Source organism: Taudactylus pleione, unplaced genomic scaffold (assembly GCF_031769625.1).
Source record: "Taudactylus pleione unplaced genomic scaffold, aTauple2 ptg001027l, whole genome shotgun sequence".
Classification (NCBI taxonomy): domain Eukaryota; kingdom Metazoa; phylum Chordata; class Amphibia; order Anura; family Myobatrachidae; genus Taudactylus; species Taudactylus pleione.
In genome coordinates, this window is record NW_028285428.1 from 1,796,207 (window position 1) to 1,821,576 (window position 25,370).

The window sequence follows — 25,370 nt, forward strand, 5'->3', positions numbered from 1 at the left end:
ATGGGATTGAGCCCTTACGAATTTATTGGATTTGAGAGTGATTATATATACAGTATTCTCCCCAGGCTGTTTTTTATGGGCGCACCACCCGGCAAGAAACAGCCTACTGCCTGGCACTTCCCCCCGCCATAATGTGCTGCATCCCCTGTTGCCTGGTCACCCTCAATGTGTCTTTGTTGCCATGGACATAGATGTCGGATGTGACGCCGAGCATCGCCAACATCACATGTTCTTCCAATCCGAGGATCACAAGTCCATCTGTCATCTGTGTCTGCTGGCAATAAAGACACGATAGTGAGGGTTCTGTGTGACGGGGCATGACACATTGTGGCGGGGGGAGTGCCAGGTAGTAGGTTGCACGGGGAAGTATTGGGGCAAAAGAGAGTGCCATGTGGTGCAGCCCGGGCCCATCACGGTACAAGGTGGTGTCAGGCTGGAGGGCAGAGATCCCTCCTGATGTATAAAAGCAAGGGTGCGCTGTTCAGGTGGGAACAGTCACCTCAACACATTAAAGAGAGTAGTCCTGTATCCACTCTGTATCTGTGTAAGAGCTGAAAAAATAATCTGTGTGCCCAGTATTTGGGAGTGTAACCAGTGTGTTAAATAATTAATTTCTACATAGGCATATGAGTAGTAACACACAGGTATACCCTTGCTAGGCCTCATTGAGGTTTGAAAAGAGATTGTATTCATACAGTTGCAGTCTATCCATAGAGTGGTTAGATATAACCTTTTGAGGTTAAACAAGCCATAATTTGAGGGGCCCAGCTTGTACCGGTCATTACTATCAGAGACGTATAATGAGCCATTCATAGCTTATATGGTGTTCTCCGTAGACAGTTAGCCATATTCCATTGTAAGATGTGTAGAGACGCTAAGCATTATGGGTAATCTGATACTCTACACAAATGAGGTTTTGAAACAGAGGGCCTGATTCAGAGCCGGACGCTCTGCCCAGAGCGCTCGCTCTGAATCAGGGCCCTCCTCCATGAAAATGGAGCGGCCTCCTGGCCGCTCGTATAGCTGTGGGTGACCACCCACAGCATATGCGAGCGGCCAAAAAGATGGTCTTGACCATCGCGACCATCGGACTTGCGACGGAGACCCTGCAGTAGGGTCTCCCTGCCACAAGCCCTGGAGTGATTTTGGCTCTATCAGAGCCAAAATCACTCCCACTGACATCACTAGTGATGTCAGTGGGGCCGGCTTCAGACGGTAGGCGTTCCCATGGGAATGCCTCCGTCTGGCAGGCACGCCCACCAAAGGGGGCATGCTGTCAATCAACATCGACAGCACGCCCCCTTTGGTGCGAGACCCGGAGCGATGGAAAGCCCGTCGCTCCCCGGGTCTCGCGCATGCGCATGACGGAGCTCCCTCCGTCGTGCGCATGAGCAGTGGGGAACATCGACCCGCTTGCGAGCGTACTGCCGCTCGCGAGCGGATCTGAATGACCCCCAGAGTTTATCTCCAGACATACTAGAACACGTCATTACTGTATTTCTTTGTCTGAATATATCTTAGTGCTTACGGAGCATGTGCAAGAGAGAGAAGTTTGGTCAATGTTATGTTCTACCAATCAGTGGATACCTAGTTTGTAACTAATATGGGCTTAATATCCGGAACGCCAACACCCCATACTAGGCTATATAAATCAACATTTAGACAAAGGCTCTTAGCTCATGCATGGATCTAAGGCTGCAGTAGGATGCCTGCAATGTAAATTGAACTACCTGGGCGTTGTGAAACGAGGGCACCCCGGATGAAGATGAAGTATATCTTATGTTGAAGATGATGAACTACCGGTGTCATCTGAATACATAGACAAAAGTTGAGTATACTGTATACTTTGTTTGTTACTTGTAAATAAAGTGTGTTCATTTGTACTCACTCAAATGGTCACGTGTGTGTACTATTTGTTTCAATCAGAACGAAACCCACCATTATGCAGGGAGCCTGCACATGGGTACACTTTATCTGTGGAGCCTGCATGTGGGGAGACTGTATCTGTGGAGCCTGCACGTGGGGACACTGTATCTGTGGAGCCTGCACGTGGGGACACTGTATCTGTGGAGCCTGCATGTGGGGACACTGTATCTGTGGAGCCTGCATGTGGGGAGACTGTATCTGTGGAGCCTGCACGTGGGGAGACTGTACTTGGGAACTGTAAGAAAAAAACAAATTCTGTAGTGCCAGCACTAAATAACCTGATGCTGATATCACTAGAGGTAAGGTAAGGGTTTAAAACATTTTATCATTGCGATGGCCCTCACCCAGCAACTTCTTGATGGCTTATATCTATATATATATATCTATCATATATATATATATATATATATATATATATATATATATATATATATGGAACAAGGAAAAAAAGAGTGCGCTACTACACATTTACTGTAATGATGTTAAATAATTTCAAGAAATTTATAGAGCTAGTCAACAAAATAAGTCCTCAATAAGGAAGATACGATATCTTGACTCAGTTGACGTGTTGGTAAGAATACTGTATATAGAACTTTCTTCTTTAGATAGTTTCTAAATAACCATCTGGATGTAACAAGTCAGAACTTCAAACTTGGGAATCTTCAAGGTTATGGATCCTCCTTGAAATAGTATTGAATTTTAAGATGATCATAACAACCAATGATTGTTCTATCCTAAGTAAGTTCAACCTTGTATCCTCAGAGAACCAAGATAGGGCAACTGGGATGTGTTGATTAACGGTCCTACTGACTTCACCTCTCAGCATGTGTGTGTGTGTGTATATATATATATATATATATATATATATAAACAAAGCGACAGGCCGGCACTCCAAACACTAAAACATGTACTTGCCCAGATACCTTCAAAGGGACCAAGTTCCAAGCCCAAATATGTACCCACAGCAGAGCGGCACTCACGGGTCATTCAGTCACAAATACAGGATACCAGATCCACGGTGTATCAACGTTTCGGTTTATTCAACCTTTCTTGAGAAAGGTTGAATAAACCGAAACGTTGATACACCGTGGATCTGGTATCCTGTATTTGTGACTGAATGACCCGTGAGTGCCGCTCTCGTGTGGGTATATATATATATATATATATATAAAATAACAATTTTATTTATATAGCGCGTTTCTCCTAAAGGACTCAAAGTGCTTTACATTTGCCTTTTCAGTACAAAACACAAAATAAGCTTAAACAAGGGACATTAGTGAAATGCTTGGGTGAATAGGTGAGTCTTGAGTCTATTTTTGAAGGATTCTAGAGTGGAGGCCTCTCGAGCTGTGCGGGGAAGTGAGTTCCATAAGGTTGGATCCCCGAAACTGAAAGCTCGACCCCCAGACGAATTCCGGGAGATTCTAGGTACTGTTAATAGCCCTTCGTCAACGGATCGTGTGGGACGGTAAGGAATCAGAAGGTGCTTTCGGTACCTTGGGCCATGGTCATGTAGGGCTTTGTAAGTTAGTAAGCCAATCTTGAAAACAATTCGCCATCTGGCAGGCAGCCAGTGAAGGGAGTAGAGAGTGGGTGTTATGTGGCTGGAATGGGGCTGGTTAGCTAATAGCCTCGCAGCTGCGTTTTGTACCATCTGCAAGTGGTGCAATTCTTTTGCTGGGAGTCCAAGGTAGAGGGTGTTGCAGTAGTCTAGGCGTGATGTATATATACACACACACCGGTGAAATCAGTGCAGGAGTCACCCCATCATAATCTTGCGTCTCACCCAATGTTTGTAAATGAAAACACTGGACAGATGTAAATGAAACAGTGCACATGTAAGTTTATTAGAACAAGCTCTATTAGCAGCAGGTTGATGTAAAGACAGATGTCTGCAAAAAAACATCAAGTTTACATTTGCACTTCGTAAGAGATCAGTTAGAAAATTCCCTTCAGTAAACTCTGATTTTGCATTACCTGATGTGTCTTCATGATAAAAAAAAAGAAAAAGAAAAGAAAACAAGGCAAGCCTTTATAGTAAGGGCTTCAGCAACATTCATCGGCAGGCTGATCAGTAAGATAGACATGCAGGAGCTATTTACACTACAATATTTAAAATATTGTCATTCTTTGTCATTGAAAATGTAGCTCTATGTTCTGTAACATATAGGTCATCAGGCTCAGCCTGAAGGAACAGACAGTATCGGTCATACGGTTTAAAGCACAAATAAAACAATATAATACAGGAGTGTGTAATATTTGGTAGAGGGAGAACTGCGTAGTGTAATTAGTAAATGTGGCTTTGTTCTTATGTTTTCTTATGCTGTGAAAGCTTGCACTGTCAAACATTCTGTTTAGAAATACTAAACATTTGGAGCTGCAATTATCTTATTTGAAAGGATAAAATTAGTGAGACAAGTTCAAGAACATTCGTAAGGCTATTTTGGCCTTATAGCACCATGCCAGCAGTTACAAACTTATACAATTAGCCACTAGAGGGTGGTATACAACCAGAGACATTCTGAAAAGCATCTGTCTAGAGATGTAGGCAGTCGGCTATCCTACAGTTGTTCACATATAACTACCATGACTGACGGAGAATCATGGGTACTGTAGATCAGCAACTAGTAATAATGGGATTATACACCGCTGCAGCAAATAATATGGATATTAGAAGTCACAGAGGAGTTCTGTGACCGCATAACAGCACAAGGCTGTAGGCTGAGTGATTTATAGAGTTCACAGCAGTCCGAAGTGACTTCTAATATCTGGAATAATTACTAGTAGAAGGTGTTTTTTTTTTTTTTCTATTACACAAGTAGTCCTGATGAACACTGCAACACTCCCCCCTCCCCCAACCACACACACGTATATAAATAAAGTACCGCTTGAAGCGTAAAAATTAGTGCAACGTAGAATGTGTAAAATAAAGTATGAAGTAATAAAATTAGAAGTGTAACCTGGATTACTGGAAGTCAGTGCAGCTCTGCGTGTTAGCAGTGGGGCCAGAACCTACAGAGAACGTTTTCTATTAACAAAAACAACCCAGAATATTTTGATTTATAGCAGGGTCGTTGCTCAATAAGACTTCTGCAATACCAGGAAGCCATCAGCACAGGTCTTTGGCCGGTTATGGTTGGCTTCCAGCCAAACATTTACTTCTAGTAGTTAAACTTGGAATAAACAGATTATAGCGAATAGTTAAATCAGGTTTATTTACTAATATTTCTCAAAGGTGCATATCTGTTGTAAGACCCCAGCAACTAATTTATTTATTGTGTAACTTGCACTGGACAGATAAAAGCTAGTTGTTGATTAGTTGCTCAAGATTTGTGCCCTTGAACTAAGTTGGTAAATACATAAATAAATGCTATGGGCTCATTTGTGTTATTTGCTATAATGACTAGTATTGTATGTGCAACTTGTTAGTGTCTTTACAGTGACACCACAGCAAAAACAGCGCGCAACAGTTACTGTACATTTAGGTCATTATTAGTACGGGTTGCACTGCAGATTTTGAACATGTACTTACTAAGAAACAGATATTATGCAAAAATATAGGACGCCAGCCTGTCAGTCATAATGATGAGTGCTGACAGGACTGCAACCGCTTTAGTGAGCTGGTAATTATAACACAAAAGTACATGACTGAAGAGTTTGATGGGTCTGATATTAGAGATAGAAGGTGGATGCGTTTTGTATATGCAATAGAGGGTGAATGCATTTCGTTAGTGGTGTCAGAGCTACAGGTGACCATATATTGCTGCTAAACCACTGACGTATAACTAGGCACAATACTTCATGCCCCCCAACACTGTTATTTAGTGGTCGGAAAACGGACAGACATTTGCCTTCACCGAAAAATACCCAGCTCTTCCCAATGACGTGACAGCCACACCATCCTAACCGAGTGCTACACCTCCCCAACTTACACCTGACCATACAAGGACAGAACCTATAGGCATAAGAACCTAAACTTGCCACATAGGGGCCAAATTGGATTCTGGACATACAGATAATGCACACATTGACCTATAGCCAGAGCTGGATCATCCAATAATAAACTTAGGCAATAGCTAGTGCCTGATGAGCACTGAGGGGTCCATATTATTTTGATCCACTTTTATGTCTTCCGACCATATTTGCCAACACCTATGAGAATTATCCGATCAGATTATTAATGGGCATTGGGGGCCACATGTTATGTTTATGCCTTACAAGTATTTGGCACAGTACATTGTATAATAGCAATTTGACACTGGGCCAGAGAGATGGGGCTGAAAGTCATCTGGGTGGGAAAAAATCTATCACTTGAGCCTACAGTATCACTTGTATCCCATAGCTATCACTTGTATCCCATAGCAACCAATCAGGTTGGTCTAAGAAAATGAGATTGGTTGCTGGGACTTACAGCAAACTTGTGCATGTAGCTCTATGTTATTAAATGAGTACTAATGATTTTTTGGTGTTACCGATTTAACATAATATTGCGGCTTAATTCTGTGCACTGTGACCTTACTAACATATTGAAACTACACGCAGCGTTAATGGGGATTTATCAGATTAAAATCGATGTATGTTTCATAGAGCTCAGGAAATAATAGTTCTTGTATATCTGAGAAATGTTTTGCCAGTTACCAAACCAATGACTTTTAGCTTTGGTTTGGCCACTATTTCATTGGTGATATTATTTTATTGTTCCATCTGTCAAGCAAACAGTTTGACTGCTCCCACTCATCGGACTACACAAAGTGCAAATCAGCAAAACCAAACAGGTCATTTAAAGAAGGCAACGAAATAACCCCTCACTTAGAGCATAATAAATAGGGTATTATTTCCTTAAAACAAAAAACATTGAAGCAGTAGAGACAGAATAGTTGTTTCTTAACATAACTTGCTACAATAGAGGAGACTATAAGGCAACGTTAGGCAACCTGTGGTTCTTCAGCAATAGTGGTCTACAGCCATAAGCTGGCAGGGCATGCTATGACTTGTAGTCCCACCACGGCTGGATAGCCATATGGTGTTAAATTACATTATAGTCACATTGCTAAAATGTTTTGCAAGACAATCGGCTTCACACTGAACTGTTCCACCATGGGGATGTGGTCGAACCTCAGCTCAGGTTGAGTTGAGGCTTTCAATAGGCCTCCCAACATAACTCCACTCTCACTTACCACTTTCTTCATGCATGGATGAGGAAGCATATAGTGACATAGGATAATCACTGTGTACTTCCTCTGCTCTCCCTGTACAGATGTCAGCCAATGTGACTGCACAAGGTAACAGGTCAGCTTTCCTCATGCTGTGTCACTATATGAATAGAGCAATGATTGGAAATCGGTATGTGGGTGATAGGGAGTACGGCGCTGCTGTACCTCACTATGGTAACTGATTTGTAGGGAACAGAGCTGGCCAAGAGAACTGCTGCAAGTAATGCTAATAACTCACTAGGATTACTACATGTCTTGTAAGCAAATATCTGTTAAAAATGAGTATATAAAATCAAATCGCATGGTCTTGTGCATCACAAAAAAAATAATTTTCCAGCAATATGAAATGGAATTGTGCATAGTTTTTTGACCTATTGATAGAATGATAGGTTTAACACATCTATATTCTAACATCACCAAAGAACAGGTAATTCAACTTTGCTAAAACCAGGGTCTTTGCGCAGTTCCCAGTAGGTGTCGCTGGAGAGCCACGTCTCCTTGTTATGGGCGTCAATCACCTTCCTGTAAATGCGACAAGGAGAGAAAGGAAAGAATCATTAGCGCAGGAACATGACGTTCACCAAAACTATTTGCCATCAGCTAATTACATGGTCTCCACCTGGGAACGGAATATTAGGGGTCAATGCGCTTATGTGCGATCCTGGAGATACAGTGCGCATACATACTGTAGCCACTAAATCCTGCATTTTACTATGCACCCTTATGGGACTATGAACTAAAATCCACAATATAGGGGCAGAAAAGGGTAGACGTGATGAAGTTTGTTGTTGTTGTTGGTGTTCCAATACCGTCACAATGGTGTATGGCGGGCATTGCCCTCACACCGACCCTTACCGATCCATTAAACCTCAGGAAGAAAGGTGCAAAATGGCGCAGTTTAAAAAAAGATGAGGTTGTGGTTTTGGTAAAAGATCCGATGATTCTCAATCAGTCCCACTAAGCACCACTAACATTACTCAGGTCTCGGCTCATTAACTCACCGGAAATATTTTGGCGTGTATTCTATTTGGTTATCTTCCAAGTATTTTCTTCTATTTCGCTGAAGTTCTTCTATTCTTTGCTTCTCTGTTGCAGCAGCTTCAACATTTCCTTCTTCAAGTAACCTGGAAAAGAAAAAAACATAATAATTGGACTAAACAAGAGATAATACCGGACCAGCTCACTGCTTATGTATTCCTGTGATCGAGAACAGTATGCAAAAAGGCCATTTGCCAGACACGGACATAAAGTGTAATAATACTTGTGAAGTAATAGTTAAATCCCACTATCTATTTCTGGATTTTTTTTTCTTTTCAAAATGCGACAGAAAAACTACCGCACATATACCATCATGAGTATATAACAGTATCTGTCCCTCCTCTATGACATCATCACCAAGCTGCCTGTAGCCAGACGGCCAGTTTTTGAAGCCTCACTATTTTCCCATAATCTAGACTTTTGCTTTACCTAAGATTAACAGTGTTTGTAGAATTACTTTCTTATTGTTTTACTTCAGTTGGTATATAAAATAATGCATGGGCTGGATTTTGCGGCATGAACAAAGCTTTGGTCATATACATATTTCTTATTTCAAAAACTATGGGAGCTCTATAATTGCCTGATAATGACAAGTGATTCTAGTGTACTGATTGGTTGCATTCGCATACATATTGTCTCACCCCATAAAAGAGTTACTTTGGTGTGTAGATATCCTCTAAGAAGAATATTTATTGGCAGATAACAGAGGCCCATTTCCACCCCCTTGTTCTCCTTTCTGCCTCCTTACTCCTCCTCCATCATTTGCGTTATATTCCGCCACATGGCTTTTTTACCCTCCTTGCTGATATCCATGATAATCGAGTACTCTAGCTCAGTGATTCCAAACCTCGGTCCTCAAGGCACACTAACAGTCCTGGTTTTAGTGATATCCATGCTTGTGCACAGATGGTTAAATCAAAATAACTGAGGTACTAATTAAGTCACCTGTGCTCAAATATGGCTATCCTTAAAACCTGGACTGTTAGTGTGCCTTGAGGACCGTGGTTGGGAACCTCTGCTCTAGCTGTTGGCTATTTGTTTGTTCATGTATTGATTCCGTGTGTGATTTGAGAGACTGAATAAAGTGAAACATAGATTAGTTTTAAGTGTTTGCATAAATGATTAGAGTTGTCACAACTCTGCATTGATTAAATATGGATGGTCTTGCCCAGTGGAGGCTGCTTAGAGTACCAAAAATTAAATAGCGATTGCAAAAGCAATGACAGCTGAACTCTCTGGGTATAGCAGATGTACAAAGATGGCACTCAGTAGATCCAAGGTTAAAACTGTTGTCTGTACAGCATCCCACCGTGTGAACATGAAATAACTCCCACTATACAGGGAAGAGGGGCAAGCAGCATCCATCCTACAGCACGCTGTGCGCTGTCTCAGGAGGACAGAAAAGTGCCACTTCAATCACTACTCTATGCAAAGTACACTCATTTTCTTCTTATTATAAATGCATGCACAGAAGTTGGTTAAATCAACAGGACACGCGGCTCACACACGCAAAGTTCAATTGGTCCAACAGAGGGCCTGATTCTGCTTGGATCGCAGTTGCTAATACGCACGGAATAGGCCGATTGTATGCATCGTAGTGCGTGAAATGGCTACTGCGACCGGGACTGCGATCGCAGAGGCTACACAGACTCATGGCAGAGTGATTGACAGGAAGTGCCGTTTGTGGGTGATAACGGGGGGTGGTCGGCCGAACGCAGGCGTGCCAGTACGTTAGCACGACACTGCAGGGGTGTGCATAAATTATTCACTGCGTGAGGTCTCAAAGTGTGTGTGGCTGTTAGCAATTCCTGAGTATGGTCAGAGCTTGTGCAAGTGTGTGTATGGGTCCGATGGTATTCGATTGTACCGATGGTTTTGCTATTCTGCTAAGCATTACGGAAGTGCGTATGGTATAGTGGGCGTCCTTATGTGAAGTTGAGATTGCATTGCAATTGCAGTGGTTTGACTTGCTAATGGTAACTGATGGTAGAAAAAAGGGTATTGTACAGTATGTCAAAGCAATTGAAAATGGACACTATAAAACCACTGTAACACATTGCAAAATGCAATAAATGTCACTTTAACACTTACTATGCGTGTGAATATTAAGTCGACATCCAAAATGTCAGAATGTCAAATGCTGTCATTCCGAATATCGACTGTGGCAGAATGCAGACAGTGTGATTTTGCATGCAATTTTCATCTAACCCTAACTGCAGCCTAACCTTAACCCTAAATCTAACGGCAGCCTGACCCTAAAATTGGTTGCTGACATTCTCACTGTCTACATTCTGAGGGGGCGAATCCATTGTTTTGTGGGCGGCGATCATTAATGAGTTTTGCAATTCATTTGTTCTGGACGCCAATTAATTATCGTGGGCTTCACGCCCAATTAGACCGGGTTTAACCGTGTAAAGCGGCTAAACCTGTCTAAAGTCCTGGTTGGGGTACCCAGACTGCTGTTTGGGCGCCCTAACTAAAGGTTTATCGCACATTTCTGCTCGCACCTTCCTGAGGGTGTGATCAGAAATGCTGACATAGGCGGATTTGAATTGTTCCGTCGGGCGCCCAAAACTAATAACCACCCAAAAAACAATTGAAACGCACCCTGACAATGTCGACATTCTGTACATGTTGAACACCTGAATGTCGACATCCTGACTACATTAGCAGTTGAAATCAGCTGACACCCATCTATCCTGCTGAGGACACAGGGTTTCAAAAGCATTTTTTTTTACCTTTGATAACTAATGAATATTTATGCAAAAATAACCTATACGCTCATCTAGACAGCCCTGTATCTTTGAGGTTTTTTTTTTATTGGGGGAAGAAAATGTTTTTTTTTTTGTTTTTAGGTTTCAGCCCCCCACCCCATTCTTTCTGTCCCTTAATACTTTAATACTCAGTAACAATATGAGTGTCACTGGCAGCACCTCGCTGTAAGATATTTGCCTTTGATCTGGCCGGAATCTCGCATCTGTTATTGGAAGGAAATCTTTCAGCACCGGATCCAACTCATTCAGTTCTATGGCAAATCTTGTGAAGCCGTAATAGAGTTCATAGTTCATTGGCATAGAACCTGTAACAGGATCATTGGGAAAAAGAACAGGATGCTGAGTGCAAATTACATATTCAATGAATACAAATGTAATCAGTAGCAGCTGAAGTGTAAGCTCTCTGGTCTACTCAGGGGTTAAAATAACCTACAGGTGGATGTTATTCTTCAGATAGTCAGGTATGGGTACTACAAATCTTCCCTGATGTCTTTGTGGTTTATCCTTTCACTTGTTCAAATACATAGGTGAGTAATCCATCTCAAAGCTCCAATTGTTCATGGATTATTCAGGGAATAGTTGATGTTATAGATAACAAAAAACAGTATTAGTAAGTAAAATATACAACGTACATCTGAGGGAGTACTAGTACTATTTAAATATCTACTCGTACATAAGTGAAAGCTTAATACACAAAACATAAGTAAACAATTGATAAATCCTGATTCACAGTCTTACTACCATTTGGGCAAACTGTTCCTTCAAATAATGAAATATCTGTGCCTATTCTTGTAGCCTGGGTGATTTGGCATTGCAGCCAGTTTGGTAAAAACGAATGGTGCGTACACCTGTAGCGATTTAAATGAGTGATAACGATATCGTTATTGTTACCGTTATTGTTCGAATCGGTCATTTAAATGGTCCCTTCCAAATCACCATCAACTGGTGATGAGCGCCTACATATGGACGATAGTGATATGGTCCATCGGCTGTGTGTGCCGGTCAACTTGCTTGATATCGAGCAGGTTACTATAGGGATCACAGGTCGCTATAGTCGTCCGTGAGTTGGTGGTGTGCTGGATGTTGGTTATTGATCATCCAGCACACCAGGGAGGGTGCAGGACGATCAGCCAGCAATATTGTATCGCTGGCTGATCGCTACGTGTATATGCACCATTACAGTCAGTGCTTTAGGTTCCTACAGATCACCTTCTTTATTACTGTATGTCAGCTGTCTGACTATCTGATTGTAATACACAACCCAGGGGTGAAGGCAGATGGCATTTTGCACGTGTCTGTATTTTCAGTTCATACATTTAAATGACATCCCTGACCAATGCATACATCAGCTTGTGGCATACATTGAAGGAATATATATGAAAGGGACGGTAAGGGTTAGGCTGTGGGGGTGGACGGTTAGGGCTAGGCTATGGTAGGGGTGGGTTATGGTTAGGGTTACCCTTAGAATACTTAAATCGCCGGCATTGTCACTGTCGGGATACTGACCGTCGGGATGCAGTACCCAACCCAAAACATTTGCTCCCATTTTTACACGCTTAAGGTGCCCACACACATACCGACTTTTCATCCAATTTGGCCGATTTCGACGAATCGTGACGGCAGATCATGTACAAAATGGCCAAATCATGAGTTTCTACTCTTGATCACGATGCCGATGCGCGTCCCCGCTGGTCGTACCTGGCATCTTCAGATCTGCCGTGCTGTAGGGCAGATTAGCCAATCTGGGATACAATGCACTGGCTGCACGATAGATCTTAAATCAGATTGGACATTTTTAACTTCAAAACGTGACCACGACTGCCTGGGGAGAGTTCAGGGGAAATCGTGTACATCGGCTGATTGGGAGCAAGTTGGTATGTGTGTGGGCACCTTTACAGGGAGATGTATGAAGCCTTGGAGAGAGATAAAGTGGATAAGATGCCTGAAGCACCCAATCAGCATCTGACTGTCATTTATCTAGCACAGTCTGTACAATCACAATTAGAAGCTGTCCTTATCTCTCTAAGGCTAGATACATCGCGCCCTCAATCACAGAAGTTATCATTAATAACGCAATAATCTAGAAAAAAAAGTTAAAAAAATATTTTCTATTTAAATAATAAAAAAAAAAACAATAATAATAATTTACATAAGAAAGTGTCCACTGGAAATACCATGGATCAGATTCGGAGTTGTACGCAATGTGGCTGCACTGCGCACTGGAAAATAGATGCGGATCTGTAATCAGAGTTGGTTGCACCTGTGAGGTTGCGCTGGCCCTGTACGTCCACTTGTGAAATTAGCCATCATCATTATCAGCGCACATTGGTGCTAGCCCTGTCCTTGGTGCAAAAACCTGTCTGATATCAGCCGGATGTGTGAGTCCACTCACCTATGAATAATCGCAATTGCGCCTCCGCGCCCCCACGGCACCAGCCCTATCTTTGGGGCAAAAGGCCCATCTGAAATCAGCTGGATCCCTAAGCACGCTCACCTCTGACCAGCATGCAGTCCCGTCTCCTCGCCCACGGCTCACTTACCCTACGTGCCAATGCCACGTTGCTGCCAAGTTAGATTACTTTAGCCTCAAGTGGAGATATGGGTGAGATCCACAGAGATGTGTATGTGCGCCGGATAAATGGGCAGCAGGAAATATAGGCCGTATATACACAAACTCATCCACAATAATCCTACTGTAGCCCAATTACTAATAATCACATTTCTAGCTGACCACCAAAAGCCTGTAAGAGGTTGTTCTATCTAAATTTGTACCTGGCCTCCATATACATCTAGCCGCGGGCGCATCCCCACAATACAGCGCCTCGTGCCACTTCCCGAAGAGCCGGTGCACCACCTTTCCTTCTTGATCCATTACTACTCCATGAATTTCATTCACGCTGGAGCTCCAATAGTTCCCCTAGTGGTGAACAAAACAAATACATTCAAATGTGTATTAGAATCGGATACAAAAGACACAGATAATATGAGACATTCCTAGTACCTGAGCCTGGTGCACCTGCTCTGGACCAGCGTAGACAGGAGACCATGGTAATGCAGCGCCCTCCTGCCACGCTTCACGCGTTTCGCCAGCCCTGTGTGTGTATATATGTATCGTGCATATTTGTCAAGAACCTGCACGGCTCAAATGACTAGTATTGATCATTTAATGCATCAAATAATCCTGGATCAAATAAATTACTATAGAGTTCCATGACCTATAGAGTTAATAAAATAAGCAACAGATGGGCGATAGAGTATAATAAATGATGGGTGGACAGATAATATTTCCAGGTTATACTCAGAGTATCGTATGTGACATATATGCGTGTTGCAGCAAGCAAGGTTAAATCATTGTTTGAAGAATTTTCCAAATATTCAGGACTTCATTTGCCTGGAGATGTAATGTTGCTGCCTTTCCGCTGTGATGAGGGCAAGAGAACGTGGTTACCATTATTTGCTCAGTTCTCTTTGCCGGCAGCTAGAACATGTACTACAAGTAGATGAGCCCAGGGAAACGCTGCTTCCTCCTAAGGAGGTGGAATTAAATGAGATTCTGAACAAATTGTTTAATTAATCAATCATATTTATCAAACAAATATGATACAGATTAGATGCTGAGCGACAGAGACTAACATGGCAGAAATGTCTTTTTTTTTTTTCAGACGTTATAAAATCATCGTAATGACACGAGGAACTTGCATCACTTAGGTCTGATTCAGAAGCGGACGCAGAGGCGCGTGCAACAGCGTCTATCGGCGGTCACACGTCTGCGACTTTATGCAAATGCCTGCTACAAGCTCCTCCCATTGTATACATCCGTGTAGCCAAATGTGTAAGGACTGATACGCCCACTTCTAGCGCCTGAACACAGTAATACCGATTGGTGCGTCCTTCTACGTCACCATCGGCTGCACCATGCAGCAGCCCCATGGCAGGTGCAGTGTCTCCTTCTGACTATGGCTTCCTATGCGGTGTGTGAAATAAAGACGGTGTAATGGTTAGCGTTACTGCCTCACAGCACTGAGGTCGTTGGTTCGATACCCACCACAGCCCTAACTGTGTGGAGTTTGTCTGTTCTCCCTGTGCTTGCGTGGGTTTCCTCCGGGTACTCCGGTTTCCTCCCATACTCCAAAAATGTACTGGTAGGTTAATTGGGTCCTAACAAAATTATCCCTAGTGTGTATGTGTGTGAGCATGTGATAGGGAATATAGAGTGTAAGCTCCACTGGGGCAGGGACTGATGTGAATAGCCAAATATTCTCTGTAAAGTGCTGCGGAATATGTGTGCGCTATATAAATAACTGGTAATAAATAATAAATAAATAGTTTATGAGTTATGAGGCTGCTGTGAAGATGGGCTGGTATATGTATACTGTACTGATAAAAGAAGGGTTATTCATTCTCGTACTTTTGGTTGAAGATGTCAGACCTTGCATCATGATTGTCTGTTTTCAGTCACAAGTATGATGGAAACTGAGGGACAGAATTGTTGCTATAACCTGAGTACACAAAATGGACAATAATCTTCTTACTTTGATGAACGTCATTTTACACGTAGAAACACCGTTCTTTGTATTCCGTATGGTGATCTCACCATAATGTTCAATCCATCTTCTGCCACTGAGAATGTTATGTATACAAGTAGTAACTTTGTTCCAGACGTAACAGTCTCCATACCTAGAGACAAAGACCATAATACCTTAAAAATATATATATATAATGTGAGGGTTTAATTTAAGTCAAAAAATTTAAAAAACCACCCAAAAAACAAACAACTATTGCAGACAAAATACTTTTTTAATTACAAGTTTATAGAAAATTGCACCTATTTTTCACCGTAAGAATACTATTGGGCATGCTCTCCTTACTGTCTTTTGAGTCTCATCTAAGCAGTTGCTTAGTACGCCATTGTACAGATGTACGCCCATCAGCACAAGTAAAAAAAAAAAGGAATCTGCGCTGCGGCAATCTCTTATTTTTAATGTATAGCAAGTACTGTAGATATCAAATTGAGACTTTGAAAATGGCGGCGTGAGCCATGTAGTGGGGATAACACTGTGCTCAGATGCAGAATCATTGGGCCTCTGATATCAGGGACCCCATCAGCACAGTCAAAGAGGGAAACCTCCACTGTTTAGGTCATATATAGTTTATTAAAAATAATGACAAAAAGGTGGATTTAAGCCGCGTACAGACTAGACGATAAGTTGGACGATTTGTATGATAACGATATCATCAGGTTGTGCATGTTCAGGGATGAGGGAGGGTGCCGGCAATGAACGATATCGTTCAGTGTGTGTGCTCAATGTCATTAACAACAGTGAGCCTGGCACTGCAGGGGAAACACTAGACGATATCGCTCATGGCAGGGCCGAAACCAGGACTTTTGTCACCCGGTGCAAGGCCATAATTTGGCGCCCCCACAAAAAAAAATACAACAGAGGACGAAAAGGGTGTGTGGTTTTGAAACACAGTAATGCCCCTTATAACACATTATGCCACATTAATGCCCCTTACAACACATTATGCCACAGTAATGCCCCTTATACATTAAGCCACAGTAATGCCTTTTATTCATTATGCCACAGTAATGCCCCCTTACATATTATGCCACAGTAAGGTCCCTTACACATTATGCCACAGTAAGGCCTCTTTTACATCAAGCCACAGTAAGGCCCCATCTCCCTTCTCTTACCTGTCAGGGCCGTGCAGTGGGTGAGCTTGGGGTGGTGCGGGACGAGGCTGCCACACACTAGGGAACTGTCAGTACTGCCGTCATTGCAATGTGGCGCCACTCGCTAACCAATTGGAGCTCACGGACCGGCAGCCTCTGCTGATTGGCTGCCGATCCGCGAGCACTGATTGTCTTGCGACCGGCACCACATTAGACTGACTGTATCTCTGTGCCTCTCAAGGCTGGGATGCAGCTCCAAACCCACAAGAGCAGCAACCTAGCCTCCCGGCAACCTCTCTCCGGCACCCACTCAAGTCCGACACCTGGGTCACGTGCCCCCTTAGCCCCCCCTAGTTGCGGCCCTGCTCATGGAGCATATCATCTAGTGTGTATGCAGCATTAGACCTTAATGCTACCCAATAACCACAATGTATGGAACTTAGCAAGACTGATGACTACTGTAAGCACCTCTTTGCATTTAGAGTAATCTCCGCGGCAGGCCAAGCCTGGCTCATGTACTGTGCGGAGAGTTTAATGTCACCAGCTGGGAGATAATTAGGAAGGTGGAGATCAGTGATAATTATCCTGTGTGATTTGCTGTAGTAATCTCAGCTTGGCTCACACAGAACAGGGTCATCTACGATGGTAATACTGTAATTATATTATGCTAGCCCCACATTCACATTGTTTGTAGTGCAGTCCAATATTATTACATTTGGCTTAATAAAATGGATTTTACCCATATAACAGCCATGTTTTCTCCATAAATCTACAGCATTTAGGCATTAAACATACTCTCCAATATAATACATGTTACTCGATTTTACATGATAAGCAGCACATTTTCACAATATTTCTTGTTCAGTATTAACCCCACTTGAATTAGAAAAACACATGTAAAAAAAAAAAGTCTATTCACATCAACAGATTCATGTAGATTCGGGTTACTGCCAAAGGAAAATAAGTAGGCAGAGCAGGAATAGTGCAGAACCTCCAACATGACCCCTTCTACCTGGTATAAAATGCTCTGCTCCTGGACTTGGGCGGGAATATTGCAGAACCTCCAACATGACTCCTTCCACCTGGTATAAAATGCTCTGCTCCTGGACTTGGGCGGGAATATTGCAGAACCTCCAACATGACCCCTTCCACCTGGTATAAAATGCTCTGCTCCTGGACTTGGGCGGGAATATTGCAGAACCTCCAACATGACCCCTTCCACCTGGCATAAAATGCTCTGCTCCTGGACTTGGGCGGGAATATCGCAGAACCTCCAACATGACCCCTTCCACCTGGTATAAAATGCTCTGCTCCTGGACTTGGGCGGGAATATTGCAGAACCTCCAACATGACCCCTTCCACCTGGCATAAAATGCTCTGCTCCTGGACTTGGGCGGGAATATCGCAGAACCTCCAACATGACCCCTTCCACCTGGTATAAAATGCTCTGCTCCTGGACTTGGACGGGAATATCACAGAACCTCCAACATGACCCCTTCCACCTGGTATAAAATGCTCTGCTCCTGGACTTGGGAGGGAATATCACAGAACCTCCAACATGACACTTTCCACCAGGAACAAAACTCTCTGCTCCTGGACTTTCCACTTAATTTAATTGCAGTGACCCATGTTGAACGAATTAATTGCGGAGAAGGATGTTTTCATTTTAACACAGGCGACTGCAATCACAAATTGTGAGACCAGGATCAAAGAATTTTGGGCCTCACTCAAGAGTCGGACGCTTTTGCTGCCTCAGCTGCGATTTTCATTGCTGAGGATTTGCAAAAATAAGTTAATGGTACAGCCGCCGGGTCTTGTACTGAGGCGCTCACTGGAGCCATTGCAGCTGTCCGCGTACACATATCCAGCATCGGACACAGATCAGGCACACATCGACTCCCTGAGTGAGTCTGTGGTCACTTAAAATGGCCGCCGTAACTGAGATAGCAGACACAACCAGAAACACACCTCAAAAACATCGCAAAATGCCTCCTTTTTAGCCATCACTCCGCGTCCGTGACGCATGCGCACACCACTGATAATCGCTCACCTGTGTGAACATCGGAATAGCGTACTCAGGGGGTCATTCAGACCCGCTCGCGAGCGCAGGACGCTCGCAAGCGGGTCGATGTTCCCCCAATGCGCATGCGCACGACGGAGGGAGCTCCGTCGTGCGCATGCGCGAGACCCGGACAACGTCAGCCAAGCTGTCGCTCTGTGTCTCGCACCAAAGGGGGCGTGCTGTCGATGTTGATTGACAGCACGCCCCCTTTGGTGGGCGTGCCGGGGGCGTGGCTGCCAGACGGCCCCACTGACATCACTAGTGATATCAGTGGGAGTGATTTGGGCTCTGATAGAGCCAAAATCACTCCTGGGCTTGCGGCAGCGAGACCCTACCGCGGGGTCTCCGTCGCAAGCCTGATGGTCGCGATGGTCAAGACCATCGCGACCATCTTATTGGCCGCTCGCATATGCTGTGGGTGGTCACCCACAGCTATGCGAGTGGCCAGGAGGCCGCTCCATTTCCATGTAGGAGGGCACTGATTCAGAGCGAGCGCTCTGAATCAGGCCCTCAGGTCCTTTGTACCTGTGGAAGGTGTCATGTTGGAGAGTCAGACAGACCACAGGTTATCAAATTCGGTCCTCAGGACCCCAAACAGTACATGTTTTCCAGGTCTCCTTACACAATCACAAGTGAATTCATTAACTCCACTTGTGGATTTTTTAAAATGTGTCAGTGAGTAATGACTACACCTATGCTCCGGCTGGATGACCTGGAAAACGTGACCTGTGTGGGGTCCTGAGGACCAAGTGTGAGAACCACTGTGATAGAGCATTGTGTGGGATTAATCATGTGAGAAGCATAGTATCAAATTATTGGTCCCTATTTTCTATTGGAAAAACATGGTAAACTGCAACTGTGACCCAAGTGTCTCACGTTTGTGCATCACACCAGTACAAGTTAAAACAAATATTTCATTACATTTACAAATTACACTGTGAGAGAGTTTCCTGCAGTACTAGAAGTTGGTAAAACCAGGTTTATGTTAGGAAGTACTGACATGAAATAACTATAGACATGTATCTGGCTTCACAGCAGACATTGCTGGGAACACAGGTATCCTAACAGGATATGTATCACAATCTGCATCTCAGATGCAGATGAAATGTGATAAATTTGGCCAATTCGCAATGCTATAATTGAATACATGGCAAGGATGTACATAATATCGCTTGCTTGTGAGAAAGCTCTGTCCCAGCAAATCGCCTTCTCGCACTTCTCAGGGTAGTTTTTGAAAAAAATACCCTGAAACTGTGCTGCGCATGCTCCGTCTGTTACTCCTCTGCTGCCCCCCCCCCACCCCCGACCCCTCTCCCGGATCTCCCCCGGCTCCCATTGGAAAATTAATTGTATACAACTTACCTGCAGCAGGATCGGGATCGGTGTCTCCTTCTGTGTGACCCGGTCAGCTGATCTGTGCAGTAGCCGGCTGAGATGCTATGATGGTCCCGGCAGGCATCTCAGCTGAGATTGAACAGATCAGCTGACCAAGTCACAAAGGGGACATCGATCACCGATCCCTGGGAGCAGGTCAGTTTTATTTGATTTATTTTCTATTGTAACGATTTATTTTGACAGTGATCAGCCTGTTGTCTATCAGATACACAGGCTGATCACAGAAGCCTACTCTGGGCTCTGCTCTACCTGTCAGCAGTCAGGGAAGGCTGAGCTCAAGTAGGTGAAATGGGGGGAAATCCTGCATAATGCCATCTCCAGATAGTGATATTATCTCAGGACTCCCTCCCGCTATTATTTTTACAATCTGTTAGTAAATCTGAAACAGATCGCATTTCCCATTACGAAATGTGATCTGCCTGCTAAAAGAATGTGAATTTAAGGGCTTGGTGTAGTTTTCTACAAAAAACGCTCCAAATGCCCTTTCATACATTAAAGCACAGGTTCTAAAGCTCAGTCCTCAGGACCCCAAACAATACATATTTTCCAGGTGTCCTCACAGAATCACAAGTGAAATAATTAGCTCCACTTGTGTACCTTGTAAAATGTGTCAGTGAGTAATGAATACACCTGTGCATCTGCTAAGTGACCTGGAAAACATGACCTGTGTGGGGTCCTGAGGACCGAGTTTGAGAACCACTGCATTAAAGCGATACTAAAATAATGGGAAAAGGGAATAAAAACACTAGTTTTCACATTATTTTAATAAAAAAAATGATAAATATGCCTCTTATGGTGCATACACACGGTCAGATATTTTTCAGATCTGAACGATAACGATTTAAAAAATCTTTCAATCGTTCATATCTGAAGGAAAATCAGACATATCTGACATATCTGTCAGATGAACGATTTGAACGATGCGCGTTCCCGATGGTCAGATAACGATATCTGACATCTGATGTGTTTGCAGTCAGACTTGGACGATTCCATTAATTTTAATGCAGTCAAAAATTGTTCAATCGTTCAAATCTTTGGTAAAATCATTCAAATCGTTCAATCATGCATCTGACAGATCTGACAAATCTGACCGTGTGTATACTCCATAAGTCTTAAGCTGGGTACAAACTACGATATATCGTACAATATATCGCTCTGACGCAGATCAGAATGATATATTGTATGGATCCTGCAGTTTGTATGCCGATTGTTCTGCACAACAGATGGAACGATGCAATGAACAACCCGGTGCGGTTACATTCTGTAAGTAATGGCACATTACGCTGGTGTACACCTGATCGTGTCGTTTCATCGTATAGTGAGCCTGATTCTGACCCGGTCGCAAGCGCTGTGTGCTCGCAACCGGGTCGATGGTGGGCCAGTGCGCATGCGCACGACGGAGCCGGCTCCGTCGTGCGCATGCGCGAGAACCGGATAGCGACGGGCACTCCGTCGCTCAGAGTCTCGTACCAAAGGGAGCGTGCTGTCAATGTTGAATGACAGCACGCCCCCTTTGGTGGTTGGGCCGGGGGGGGGGGGGCTGCCCAAACGGAGGCATTCCCATGTGAACGCCTCTGTTTGGGGGCGGCCCCACTGACATCACGAGTGATGTCAGTGGAGAGGTTCCGGCTCTCTTAGAGCCGAAATCTCTCTGGGGCTTGCGGCAACAAGACCCTACCACAAGGGTCTCGTCGCAAGCCCGATGGTCGCGATGGTCTTGAACATTAAGAATGAGCGGGTTAGGATTTTTCAAAATCCGAGCCCCACCAATCCGAGCCGGGAACAGAGTCCGGCTTGGGTTTTCCCGCCAGACTGGGTTCCCGGAACGAGGCAAAACGTCATCATCCTGGTGTCGGATTGTCGTGAGAGCCGGACTTTGCACATTCATCCAGTCCTGGAGAGTGTAGTGAGAGGACATGTAGTGTCTGTGGGAAAGTGGCTCTGCTGTATCATATCAACCTGCTCTGCTGTATCAGTCCAGTCCAGTCCAGTGGTGCTGTCCTGTGCTGTATATTCAGTCCAAATAATTTTTCCAGGGGCTGTCCTGTTTGGTGTAGGGGAGGGCCGGTGCCAGGTTTCTAGGCGCCCTAGGCAAAACTTCACCCTACCGCTCCTGTTCCCCCCCCCCCAAAATAGGTTAAACACATAAGCAGGTTACGTGTGTCCCATGCATATGGCACTTGTTAAAGAGGGACACAGACAAAGTACGGGATGTACTAAGCATCGCATTAGCGATGTGGTACATCCCTCCTGTCTTCAGGTACATACTGCGGTTCATTACCGTGGTATGTACCAAGAGTATCGCAAAGGACAGCTCTCCCGATAAGAGCTGTCCTTTGCGATGACTTCGGCCAGAGGGACTTTCGGGTTTAACATCCAGAAGGTGCTAATGGGGGCACCCTCATCATTAGGCCTCCTTGAGCTGTGATGCCATGACTCACGGGTGGTATGGGATTTGGGCTTGTTGTATAGGCTCCGCCCCCTTCTGCCAATGTCAATGGGGGGGGGTTTCTAGGTACTGCATGAGCTAGAGAGGAGGCTGAGGTTCAGGGGGCTGAGCCTGTCAGTGGGGATGCAGGGGATGTGCTGGTGCAAGGCTCAGTCTCTCAGTAAAGTTTGGAGCTGCGTCCCCTCACTTGTCTCCCTGAGATACGGCCCTGGAAGAGCCCTGGGGCATGCACTAGTTCTGCTAGTCTACGTCAGTGCTGACAGCCCAGGTGCTGGTGGCTGCAACAGAGACCTCCTCGCTAAGGACTGGCACTAGCAGTAGGGTTAGCGTAGCCTGGACAGTGGGACTCTGCGGGGCCCTCTAGAGGCTGGTGCTCTAGGCAGCTGCCTAATGGTAGCGCCGGCCCTGGTGTAGGGGTACGATAAACCAAATAATTTTTACAGGGGCTGTCCTGCATGGTGTACGCTGCCCTTCATCCAAATAATTTTTACAGGGGCTGTCCTGTGTGGCGTACGCTGCCCTTCATCCAAATAAATTTTACAGGGGCTGTCCTGTGTGGTGTACGCTGCCCTTCATCCAAATAATTTTTACAGGGGCTGTCCTGTGTGGCGTACGCTGCCCTTCATCCAAATAATTTTTACAGGGGCTGTCCTGTGTGGCGTACGCTGCCCTTCATCCAAATAATTTTTACAGGGGCTGTCCTGTGTGGCGTACGCTGCCCTTCATCCAAATAATTTTTACAGGGGCTGTCCTGTGTGGCGTACGCTGCCCTTCATCCAAATAATTTTTACAGGGGCTGTCCTGTGTGGTGTACGCTGCCCTTCATCCAAATCATTTTTACAGGGGCTGTCCTGTGTGGTGTAAGCTGCTCTTCATGGAAAGATTTCTATCCAAATCTGGACAACAACTGTCTTGCCGTATGTAGCATATGTAAAGTTGTAATAAGTAGGGGTAGGGACATTAACCACCTAGGAACATCCTCCCTTATACATCACCTGCAGCGCGTTCATAAAAAGTTACTGCCAAGTTCAGAAACTGTGGCTAAGACTGCAAGCAGTCCAGGGACACCTAAATCCCTTTGTCCTGTTGTATCCAAGCGCCTGCAAACCACACCGTCAACTCCCTCCTCATCAATTTCCTCCTCAATCAGGATCGGAAGTAGTCCTGCAGTCCATGTCACTGGCATGACTGACTCCTCTCCTATCCGGGATTCCTCCGGAGGATCCTGCATTGCTACGCCTACTGCTGCTGTTGCTACTGGGAGTCATTCATCATCCCAGAGAGGAAGTTGGAAAACCACTACTTCTTTTACTAAGCAATTGACCCTCCAACAGTCCTTAGCGAGGAGGATCAAGTACGACAGCAGTCATCCTGTTGCAAAACGGATAACTGAGGCCTTGACAGCTATGTTGGTGTTAGACGTGCGTCCGGTATCCGCCATTAGTGTAGTGGTATTTATACAATTGATGGAGGTAGTGTGTCTCCGGTACCGAATCTCGTCTAGATTCCACTTCACTAGGCAGGCGATACCGAGAATGTACAGAGACGTCAGAAAAAGTGTCCTCAGTGTCCTAAAAAATGCGGTTGTACCCAATGTCCACTTAACCACGGACATGTGGACAAGTGGAACAGGGCAGAATAAGGACTATATGACTGTGACAGCCCACTGGGTAAATGTATAACCTTACAACAGCAGCGTCACCAGTAGCAGCATCTCAGAAACGGCAGCTCATTCCAAGACAGGCTACGCTGTGTATCACCGGTTTCAGTAAGAGCCACACCGCCGACAACCTCTTAGAAACTGAGGGAAATCATCGCCCAGTGGCTTACCCCACTAAGGCCCGTATTCAATTTAAGCCGAGCCGCCATAATTTAACGCGGCCCGGACTTAATGCTGCCTTCGTCTGTCTTGTAGGTGTTAAAGTATCGCGCGCGTGCCCGCGTATCCCCATATTTAATTTGAAAGTAGGCGAAAACGGGACCCGGCGATACTTGAATCGGCGTTAAAAAACGAAACCAGCCCCAGGCTTGCCAGCCAGTGGTGGTTTCTAAAAATATGGGGAACAAAATGTGTAGGGTTCCACCGTATTTTAAAAACCAACCCAAGGCTGCAGGGACCAGTTCTGGTTTTAAATATAGGGGTATCAATTCTTCCAGGAAGACCAGCCTCCAGAAAGTACAGAGGGACCCGTGGTGGTGGATTCCAGCGGAGATTAATTAATACTCTGGGCCCGATTCAGACCCGCTCGTGAGCGCTGAGTGCTCACAAGCGGGTCGATGTTGGCCAAGCCGTCGCTATGGGTCTCGCTACAAAGGGGGCGTGCTGTCGATGTTGAGTGACAGCACGCCCCCTTTGGTGGGCGGGCCGGGGGAGTGGCTGCCCAAATGGAGGCGTTCCCATGTGAACGCCTCCGTTTCGGGGGCGGCCCCACTGACATCACGCGTGATGTCAGTGGGAGAGATTTCGGCTCTGTGAGAGCCGAAATCTCTCTGGGGCTTGCGGCAACGAGACCCTACCACAAGGGTCTCGTCACAAGCCCGATGGTCGCGATGGTCTTGACCATCTACCTGGCCGCTCGCTATATGCCGGGGGCGTTGCTGCCCAGACGGAGGCGTTCGGGAACGCCTACCGTCTGGGGCCGGCCCCACTGACATCACTAGTGATGTCAGTGGAAGTGCTTTTGGCTCTGATAGAGCCAAAAGCACTCCAGGGCTTGCGGCAGACGAGACCCTACCACAAGGGTCTTGTCGCAAGCCCGATGGTCGCGATCCATCATCATGGCCGCTCGCTATAGCTGTGGGTGGTCACCCACAGCTATACGAGCGGCCAGGAGGCCGC

The 25,370-nt window shown here is 44.9% G+C and overlaps 1 protein-coding gene across 1 annotated transcript in view; it reads right to left on the reverse strand.

Moving 5' to 3' along the window:
• Positions 1-3,745: 3,745 nt before the first annotated feature.
• Positions 3,746-25,370, reverse strand: part of OSBPL6 (oxysterol binding protein like 6) — a 295,064-nt gene continuing 273,439 nt past the window's right edge. Inside the window, exons 20-24 of the mRNA XM_088461219.1 lie at positions 15,484-15,628; positions 13,724-13,868; positions 11,130-11,256; positions 8,141-8,263; positions 3,746-7,661 (exon numbers count right to left, since the gene is read on the reverse strand). Coding sequence (XP_088317345.1) covers positions 7,553-7,661; positions 8,141-8,263; positions 11,130-11,256; positions 13,724-13,868; positions 15,484-15,628 — 649 coding nt within the window. The 3' untranslated portion in view covers positions 3,746-7,552. The remainder of the gene's footprint in view (positions 7,662-8,140; positions 8,264-11,129; positions 11,257-13,723; positions 13,869-15,483; positions 15,629-25,370) is intronic.